Below are 11,160 nucleotides of genomic sequence, written 5' to 3'. Positions count from 1 at the left end.
TCTCCTCTCACTTTGCCTAATTAGTGGAATCACTTGTCAATCAACTTCTGCCAACCGATTGGCACGCTTGGATCACTAAGGTCCTAAAAAACAAACCTGTCAATCAAAACAACCAGAATCGTTCGGAGAGAGAAGCAGTGATGAGGAGCCTGACATTTTTGACATTAACTGTGTATGCACATTAAATAATTTCAAATAACATATGTTTGGGGGAACCTCTCATCAGTAAGGCTTTAGTTTGTAGAAATGGCGTTGTTGTTTATTTAACCATGCCGTTAAAGTTCAAGTGCTGCTGCTTGTCTTCAGTATTGTAATATTTACTCGATGGCTTTAGTATCTTGACTAGAGATGCATTCACACTTTGGGGATTAAATGAAAAGATTATTAACAGGGAAAAATTATAAATGGAAGTATTTATAATTTGTCACCGTTTGGATGCTTTTTAATTGTTCATCAGTTTATGCCTTTGGATCTCTCTGTTCCAGCTTCAAGAATTAAGACAGAGTCAAGGAAGAGAACTGGGGATGTGATAAAGATACCAGGTAATTCATTTTGTTTGTGAATTCTTCTACCAATCACCTCTCTCGCTCTCGCTCTCTCTCGAGTTGTCTTAAAAATATGTTAAACTAACTACTAAACCAGCTTTACTTATGCTATTTTCCACCTATAGATTCTTATATAAAACAAATTGTTTTGAGGAAAACAGGTTGCCATTTTAAAGCAGTGTTAGCTGTAGTCCATGACCATGTCTTTGTGAGCTAATAGTAATTCACTTATTGTTATTATTTATCACTTATTAATATAACTTAACTGTTATATTAAGTTGTAAGTATAAGGAGTTCTGTTTTGTTTCCAACATGATCTGGCAGTGTAAGTTGTGCGCAGCTCCCTCCAGAATACAGTTATTTAGATACTACAGGCTGCAGCACAGCCACTATTCCCGAATCAGCCCTCTTCCATGCCTCTACACTGATTGCATTTGTACATTTCAGACACTTAATGCACTGAGTACTCATTTGTCAAGATATCATACAGCACAACTTAGCAGTTGTGCAGAGCAGAGTCAGAGGCCTGTGTTATTTAAATGCCCTTTATGCACATTTCAGCAACCCTTTTCTGAAACAGGCCTTTTCAGTCATCTCAGAGAGCATTTGAAAAATCATGAAACAGTGACATGTCCATATAAGGATTGTAGGTATAGCACAAATGATGGGCAATTATAGGACCAAGATGAGACGGGCTGGATGTCAGGAGGTCACTGTTAATGCTGGAAAAAGAAGTAGAAGTAATTCTGATAATGAACCTTCACATTCCAATATTAACAGACCCAAGCGAGCAGAAGTCAACTTCCTACCAAACTTTCCCCAAGGAAAGGATCCTTCAAGCCTTGACCAGTTGAGGCAAGCAATTGTTGAAGAAGTCAAGAAGGCTGAGAAGAACCTGCCCCTCATTAGAAAGTTGATGGAGACCACATTTCCCCTGCGCAGACAAACCATAGTGATGTCCTGCCCACCAGTGAAGGAGCTCTTGGACCTCTGGCCTGCTCTAAAAATGGAGTCTGAGGTAATATGGATCAGCTCTCTTTAAAATGAAAATTGTAATTCTTACTCATGTGGCAGCTTTTTGCTGCTTTATAAAGGTGTGCGAGATTCTTTAAATTGAACTGTATTGTCCTTCTGCTGTAGTTGTATGCAGAGTTTCAGCGGATTACAAATCAGAACCTGCCCAATACATTCTACGCTGAACTTGACCGCCATCTTCCTCGACTGATGACCTTATTCAGACAGAAGGCATCAAAAACTGGGAAGACAGCAGATGCCCTGGCTGAAATTCTAAGAATTCACGATGAACAGGTAATAATAGATTGTTACACATTTCATAGGTTGAACCAGTGGAACATTGGACAGGTTCAATGATTTAAATGAGCTTTTTGAATTTTGCTATTAGTCCACTTTGTGTTTGCTATTTGTCTGACTGTATTAAAGATGTGAACAGGTTATTTGTGGACATGTTCTTATTTGACTGTTGTTGTTGTTGTTCAGTAAACTCACCAGTATATACAATTCTGTTTTTATCTGGCAATAGGACATCCATGATATCCACACCAAGCGCACTACCGTTCTCCACGCCCTTCCTGTCTATCTGCGTGAGGATGTCTCTGGATTTTTCAGAACCTGCACTGTGAGTGTCCTTAAGTATCTAACAGATACTACTGTGTATATAAACAGTGCATCAAAGTACAAACATGTATTTTGATGCACTGTTTGGACTTACCTTTGTTTAGTCTACCCATACGGTTTCCATGTATGGTCTTTTCTGTCTCCTCACTACGAATGAACTGAATTGGTGTTTTGTTGAAAGTGATAAGATGTTTAGTAAAACATTTTCCTGTGTATTTCCTTTAGCTTAGTTTCAGTCTATCTCACACCACTTGATTATCTGGTGAATTAGCTGATTTATGTGTGCAGAACATGGATCTTCTGTTTTTCACCTCTTACAGTGAGACCCAGGTCTCCCTTGTAAAAGAGGTATTGGATCTCAACGGGAGTTGGTAAAATGAGAAATTATATGTCGTCTGTTGTATTTCTTGGGTTAGATTGTGATTAGTATCTCTTTTTCATTCATTCAGGACGAATCTGATGAGTTGGAGCTTGATGGTGTTGAAGTGGCCCTCTTCACTGTCATCAGTGACCATGACACGACAAGTCCAGTTCACTACCAACCTGTGAAAATCTCTGTCGTCATTGAAAGTGATGCCGTGGTCAGTCTCCCCAGATTTGGCGAAGCCTTCCTGGTAATGTTTGGACTGATCTATGCACTTCACCTCAGCTACCCCAAAGCCCTGACCAACACTTTAGAATTTACTCAAAAGATTTTACTTGGTCTAGAAAGTGGTAAACCGTCACCCAGGTTATAGACCCTCAAGAATGACTTGGTTATGTAGGAACTCATCTGAAAGAAGGATGCAGGGTGAAGCATTATAAAAGGCTAGTCCAAAGTTCTCTCCTTTTATCTAAATGATGCCTCAAAACGTTATTGCATTACTCTACAGGTGTTCAGCCAATAGGTCCAAACTATACAACGTGCCTTTGTTCTCATTAACATAATGCAAAGCAACACTAATGTTTTGTATGTTTTAATGTTTTTCGTAATACTATTTTACATTGTGGGCTGCGCAAGATGACCTAAATTTCACTGTTTGATACTGGTTAATGTAAAACAAATAGCATTGTAATTCACTCAACTTGCTGCCCTGTTGCCTTATTCAGATATTAGCCAGAGAGCCAAAGGCACATTTTGATATTATTTATTATTATTTGGCATTATTTTTTTATTACTCTGACAGTTTTCCTGACTAAACAATTTTTGGTCTACTTATTTTAATTTATAAATGTTTTTGTTAATTATTTTTAATTTATTTAATTAAAAAAAAAAAAGTATTTAATTTCAACATAATGTGCTAAAAGGGAGCAGGCAAGATACTGTTCAATGGCAGATGTTTATGACTTTTGTATATTAAGTTACCGATACTCATTTTAATTGAGGCAATCAATTGCCTCAAAAATTTTAAGTTTTGGGTCACATGTTTTTAAGTATCAAGTAGTCAACATATTTGACTAATGTGTACTTAAAATAATGACAACACAAACTAAAACATTTGAGTTTTGTTAACATAAAAATGTTGTGGTTGTGTACTTATTTTTTATAAGTTCTGTGAACTTATTCCTTTGAATTTGTAAACTTGAAACTGTAAGTCATATTAACTGCACATATTTGAGTTGACCGTTCTCAAAAGATACAAGTACCATGTAATCCAAACTTTTATGTTCTGGAAAAATTTGACTTTTAAGTTGATCAACTCAAAAAAATTGAGGCAATCGATTGCCTCAATTTTTTTGAGTTCTGGTAACTTATTCGGGTTTACAGTGTACGTCAGCACATTTAAGAGTTGTTTGGTATCATATATTTAACTTCAACATTGTTTTGTTGTACAAGGCACAGATAGTTCAGTGCATTGCAGCTTTGAAGAACACACACACATACAGAAAACAGATGCAGATTATGAATAAATTGTAATCCAATGAAGTTGGGGCTCCCACACATTTTCATGAAAGAGAATTTAGTAGTTTTATACCAAAAGAAAAAGTGTAGCTCAGTTCATCTTTTATAATGCACCTTAGAAACATTATTATTGTTATTATCATTGAGCCTTGGCATGTATAGAACTTTACATATACATTTATTTGGAACAATTTGAGAAAGTATTTGTTATATTTATTTTAGTGCTGTCAATAGATAATAAAACATAACTAATTAATCTTACAATTTTCTGTAGTTAATCACGATTAATCGCAATTACTTGATCAATAGCCTGGTTGCGATTATATTTTTTCAACTTTATATTTAAGCTTGTAACTGACATTTATGCAATGTAATAAATAAATGCAGAATAAACAGAATGAATGTATGCTTAAATTCAAAGAGAATTTGAATAGTTTTCTTCAATGTTAGCAAAGGTTCTCTCCTGTGGAATACTACTTTTTAAAAAAACCTATAAACCTACTAATAGGTAAGTATACACTAATCTATAATATATATTAGTGCTGTCAAGCAATTAAAATGTTTAATCAGATTCATCACAGGGTTACTGTGGATTAATTTTGATTAATCATGATTAAATATCATTCATTTTTATTCTTTATTAATTGCATTTTATTTTGCATGAGCAAACAGACTCGAAAAAAAGGGAAAATATATGCACTTAACATGTTTATTGAACATCTTGAACATTCGTGTTAAGAAAAAACTCTGTAAACATTTATCCACTCTCTCTCTGTCACTCTTGGGGAGGCACTTCAAGTCCTTGAAACTAGGAACCAAAGCTATCTAAAGCGTGTGTTCTCAACGATATCAAAGGTCTGCAGTTTGTTGCACACTTGGCAATTGTGTGAGTCAATATTTCAGAGATAGACTTACTGAGTCCCCGATGCTCCGTGAGTAGTTTGTTGCAAGCTGGGTGACGCACTAGCCAAAGTGCTAGCAGCATCCCTGGCTAACGTATGCTTCGCGTCAATGTGATATTTTAAGCTGGAAGTGCTTCGGTGAAAAGAAAATTCCTTCTTGCACAATGTGCATAATACTTTATGTCGGTCGACTGTTCCATCTTGTTATTTTTTTTAATACTCAAATTTCCCATCGAGAGGGCCAATGTGCGTTTATCATCTTCCATATTTGGTTCAGCTGCCTGTCACTACCAGATCAACTGGTACATTTGCGCATCACAGCGCCGCAACGAAGGCTGTCCAGACTCCTCCAAATGCAGTCAAAAAATGCGTCCTCCTTTTCTCCACATTTGAAGGATGGGTCGGGTGTATCCTTTGTGTCCCACCATATCCCAGTTTCCACCAATAGCGGCAGCTACTTAGTTTTAATATTACTCTTATTACTCTTTCTGGGTCACAAAATAAACTTTTAAGATATTTAAAAGTTAAATCCAAAGTAACTAAAAAGAATCAAGCTGCCACCATCATCATCAGCAGAGTTGCACTTAGTTTGCATAGAGAAGAAGCATGAAGAGAAAGAAAGTGAAGCACATGGAAAGAAGACAAACCACAAATGGGACAAACCTTCAACAGAATAGAAAAGAATGTGTTGACATGGATGGTGGTATATACAAAAAAAAAAAAAAAAAAAAAGGAGAACAGACTGTTAAAATAACCATTAAAAAAAGAAAAACCAAAGACTTGAAATATGACAAAGAATATGTTCAATTGTAACCATTTTTAAATACATTTTGAACCAAAAATAATAAAAGGTGTACATTAAAATAAATTAAGCATAAGATAAAATATAACAGGATTGGATAAAACACTGTCAAAATTATGTTAAAGGTAAAATTTATTTTAACATGTATATATGGTCTGCACCAAGCTAGAGTGGACTACTGAATGATTTTGTACAGCTGCTACAACAACCTCAGTCAGCGTGCCTCTCGAGCACAATAATAAACAGCAGAATCTTCAGTCTTCAGACTGTTCATCTGCAGATACAGCTGCTGTCTGTTGTTGTCTCTGGAGATGGTGAACCGACCTTGAACTGACTGAGAGTACCATGTGCTGCTACCACTGTTGGTAATTCTTGCAATCCACTCCAGTGCTTTTCCAGGAGCCTGTCTGACCCAGGCCATATAGTAGCTGCTGAATGTGAATCCAGAGGCTGTACAGGTCAGTCTGTGGGATTCTCCAGGCCTTTTAACTGCTGGTTCAGATTCTGTCAGAGTCTGACCATCGACACCTGTGAAGACACAAAAGAAAAGAAATTATATACCATATCTCAACCAAGTTTTATATAACAGATGTCAGTTGATGTTTTCACCTGCCAGGCAGACAGTTAAAAGCAGCAGCCCTGTCCTGTAATACATTATGTAAGTTGTTTGTCATCTGTTCACTCTCATCCACTTTTCAGTCTCATAAGTAGAGGTAGAAGATTTTAGTTTTGCATTTGATTTTTGACTCCTCCTCACAAAGTTCTCCCTTTGGGAAAGATGGACCAGAGCCACTGGGCTACAATCATATCTTTAATTGTCTATGAAACTGCAACCATTTGCACCACATACCTGCTGCTGTTGGTCACTGCACTACTGTCAATGTACAACACACACCATGCTCTCCTTTTATTTACTTGGATTTCTATCTTGCATGACTGCACTATTGTACATAGGTTTGACTTTTATATATTTCCCTGCAGTGTCCTTTATCTTTCTTAATTCTTCCTAAAAATAATGTGAGAGAGAAACAGTATTTCAATTCTCCACTGCGTCCTGTACATGTAGCAAATTGAAAATAAAATTATTTGAATACTGAATGTTGAATTAGATGAGTTATGCTTGGGGCACAACGTATTAGCTTTAATAGTGAAAAGTGAAATTAGGATAATGAGATAATATTGAGACAAAACTGTATTTAAATGTTGAACTATTTGCAACACCAGGAAAATATGTGTATTTAAGCAAAGTTCAGTCTTATATTGACAAGACCTTTCTTCTGACCTTTTTCCTACTGATAAATGTTTCTAAAATGTACTAGTAATTACTGTTGTGGCATAAAATTTTGTTGTTAAAAATGTTATTTTCACACTAAAACAGACTCTTTTAAAAGATTGTGTTAGAGTGTTTGAGATTTGGGACACATTAGTGTTTGTACTTCTGCATGAAGCAAAAATCGTAGATCTTCGTTGATGAGATCTTCAGTCTGATGAGAAAACTGACTTCAAGTTATTCTGTCACTATTCACTGAGTTATACTGTGTTGCCTTTAGGTCCTTACAATATAGGGCTCCAAGGCTTTTGGTGAACACCCTGTGACATGAACTGAATGCATTTAAGAATTACAGACAGACTTTAAAATAATTTTGTGGGTGAAAATAAGGGGTGACACTCTTTATGGTAAATAAATATATATGTGTGACAGTGACACTGATGATTCCCATGAAATTCCACAGGAAATGAATGTAGACGGTTTGAGTGGTGATACACTACCCAAAACTACAATTTTGTAAAATATATAACAGGTACGTTAAAAATGTCAGGGCCACGATATCAAAAACATGTTTTTTTGAGGAATAGCTGGAACATGAAATGATAACAACTTTATATTTATTAGATATTGCAAGAAACCGACCTCACTGGGTCATTTTTAACCTGTTTATGCATCTAAGGGCTTCTTTTAGATCTCTTTATACCTATATCACTAGTTAGACCTGAGGTCCTCACCCAAGGTGCTTCCGGTCATCCCACAATCTTGACTGAGAACCAGGGGTGATCTGTTTTTTTTCTTCTTTTTTCCTGTCAGGACACCCACTCATTGGAATATTCCCCCCAGGGAGATCAGATCAGTTAGCTCCCTTTCATCTTTTGAATCCCTCTTAAAGACATATTTTATAAGCAGGTTTTCCTGTCACTCCATTTTGAGTTATTTCTATGTCAGCCTACATAACTGTTCAACCACCTTATCTCAACCATTTTTATTATTTATTTGTTTGCTTTTAATTTATGTTTTTTCCTCTTCTATTCTTGCTATTCTTGTTTTTCTCTTTCTGCAGCCAGTATTCACATACCTAATGCTGTTTCAATTGTATCTCCCCTTAAATTCAATAGGAGTGTCTCTGCGACTCTGCTGGAGGGGTGAACACCATACTATCAAAACATATTCGCAGATTTAGTGTCTTGTGTTTATCTTATCAATATTAGTAGTGATGTGAAGGAACAACAAAGCACAAAGTAGCTAAAATTATGATATCTCATTGGGATTACTGTATTAAGTAAGGGGCAATTATTTTAAAAGGATTGAAGCAAAGACCTAATGTAGCAGAAATGGTGTGAAACAGAACCTGCTGAGTCTATTTGCTAATCATGGTAAAGATGACGCAGATGGAGACTTGAACAAGACTCTTGAGTTTAAGTATGGGGGCAAAGAGTCACAAAAATAAGAGTCTAAGAAGGCAGAATGACAGAATACATTGAGTTTAAAGTAAAATAAATGAAGGCATATTGACATGCAAAGGGCAATGAAGAAAATTAATGGACCAGAGTAATGACAATATAAATGAGTTTGACTGAGTGGAAAAGCTGTAGTGATGACAAGAAGTGACTACCAGCCCAGACACCCAGGAATGCAGGCCAGAAAGTAAACAGAGATCTTCATGAATGTTGTGAGGTGATGAAAAAACATTAGTTTTTTTGCACAATGTTTCATATTAGTATTATTATTTCTACATTATTATTTCTACCCACATTTTTTTCCATTCAGACTGCCCCTCCGTTCATAAGTGGTCTGAGGGCGCCTCCTCTGGTGGATTTACATGTTGAGGCTCTGACGGGTTTTTGTACAGAGCTGCTGATTGTTTGTGTTACTGTGGCATTCTGGCACAGTAATACACAGCAGTGTCTTCAGGCTGCAGATTCTGTCCAGTTAAAGTCACTGTTTTACTGGAAGAGTCTGTGGAAATACTGAACTTGCTTTTAAGTGAATCTTTGTAGCGTGTTGTAGATCCAGTTGCTGCCATTCCAATCCATTCCAGTCCTTTCCCTGCATGCTGTCTGATCCAAGCTGTGTAGTAGCCACTAACAGAATAAGAGACCTGACAGGTGATGGTCAGACGTTGACCTGGCTGCACAGTCTCTGAGGCTGGTTGTGTCAGCTGTTCACACTTCACACCTGTTAAAAGAGAAAATGTTTTGTGACAAATGACAGGTTATATCACAGAACAAAATCCGCTGAATGTTACCCGTCTAAAGAGACTCACATGAAGTGGCTAAGAACAGTAAGAGAGCAACAGAAAACATGTTTTTTGATGAAGGTGACATAGTGTGAACTCCATGCTACAGTCTGATGTAAAGCTTTTATAGCTGAGTAACAGATGAAGTTAGTAAGTTTGCATATAAATGCATAAAGCATTCATTAGGGTCCAACTGTTGCCCGTTGAAGAGTTACATTTAAATTATAAGTCAAACAATGACGTAAAAAGGACTGCTAGTGTCACTTCTCTATTGCATTAAAGAGACAGGGTATTCAGCAAATTGTCTTATTATTAAATTAATATTATTATATACTTGCTGTCATATATCTAATCACTGCACAAATTAATATAAAATCAGTTTATACTCTGCCTAGTTTTTTTATATAAAGACTCAGTTCTTTGTGGGAAGTATAAGTAAGGATGTAAAAAGTAAATATGCATGTTTAAATCAACTTTTAAATGAGTCCAGGGTCAATGCCATTTCATCAAGATCAGTGTTTATCACTTTAAGTGTCATTATAGTGACTTAATAGAAACAAGGATGAAACTGTCTGTGTGACATATTTGAAATTTTACCTAGGTAATGCTGTAACTGCCCTTTAAGTATGTTTGTTTCTGCTACTTCACACCTATAGAGAAACATTTTAGAAATAGACTCCTGTGATGTCTTTAATTGTATTACTAAGATGATGATATAGTTAGATGATGATGTGTGAGATAGTGTGAAGTGTCAAATTTTGCACGGACCTCTCACAGAAGAGACAGAATAGAAATGGATTTCTTTTGAGACTTTTGATTAATTTATTATGTATTCAGGTTGGAATTCAAACATTATTTCTTCTGTTTTATGTCAACAAGTAGTGGTAAATGGACTGGTTCTTATTTAGTACTTTTCTACACTACTTGAACACTCAAAGCACTGTAAACACCATGTTTCATGCAAGCAAAGTCCTTTGTACCTAATATTTACACTCCAATGAACACACCAGGAACAACTCAGTCTTCAGTATCTTTATTTTCCATTTTACAATATGTATGAAAGTTCTCTTTCAGCAGGAGAATGAAATAATGATCAGGGTTATATTGCTACTTGATATTAGTATATGGTGAGGTTTTTGTGCAGCTGCTCCAGTGTCTTACATCATTGTGCTTTGTCGAGCACAAAAGTAAACAGCAGAATCTTCTGCTGTCAAGCTGTTGATGTCAAGGTACTGTCTGCTGCTGGAGTCTTCTTCAGTCATGATGAAACGATGTTGAAAAGAACTGCCATAGCGAGGAGAATTATAGCCTGTGCTCATATACCCAATCCATTCCAGAGCTCTTCCTGGTCTCTGTCGTATCCAGTGAATATCATTATTTGTCAGGGTATAACCAGAAAGGGTACATGACATTTTCACTCTCTCTCCAAATCCTTTCTCCTCAGAGGGAGACTGTTCCAGTTTGATCTCACTCCAAACTCCTGTAAGCAAAACAAACAAAAACAGAAAAAAACAACAACATGATCTTCATGAATCAGACTTTTTCACCGTTTTAAAGAATGAATCCCTTTCTTACCTTTGAGACAAACAATAAAGAATAAATTCAAGTAAATGATATATCCCATTATTTTTAGAACTTTATAATCAAAATGTGTAAATTGGTAAAAATGTTCTTAAGATTTTCTCTCATGAATTAAATGAGAATTGGCAAAGACGTGTTTATAAGGAAGCAAAACTTTGCATAGACCCCCCTCTACAGGAGGAATTTGGTATTCAAAAACTGAGTTACACAACTTCTTACTTCTAGCTATTTGGACACTACGCACAAATTAAGACATCCACTCTATTACATGCCAAACATAGATACAGCCAACATAGAGTACCTA

At 36.1% G+C, this 11,160-nt stretch overlaps 1 protein-coding gene across 1 annotated transcript; it reads left to right on the top strand.

The window, feature by feature from the left end:
• Positions 1 to 1,230: 1,230 nt before the first annotated feature.
• On the top strand, positions 1,231 to 2,917 carry LOC134626688 (uncharacterized). Its single transcript, XM_063472645.1, has 4 exons — positions 1,231 to 1,563; positions 1,686 to 1,853; positions 2,086 to 2,181; positions 2,630 to 2,917. The coding sequence occupies exons 1-4, from the start codon at positions 1,231 to 1,233 to the stop codon at positions 2,915 to 2,917; spliced, it is 885 nt and encodes a 294-aa protein (XP_063328715.1).
• Positions 2,918 to 11,160: the final 8,243 nt, after the last annotated feature.

Source organism: Pelmatolapia mariae, linkage group LG4 (genome assembly GCF_036321145.2).
Source record: "Pelmatolapia mariae isolate MD_Pm_ZW linkage group LG4, Pm_UMD_F_2, whole genome shotgun sequence".
Classification (NCBI taxonomy): Eukaryota; Metazoa; Chordata; class Actinopteri; order Cichliformes; family Cichlidae; genus Pelmatolapia; species Pelmatolapia mariae.
Note: the sequence above shows the minus strand (reverse complement) of the source record. Positions and strands in the feature narration are given on the sequence as shown.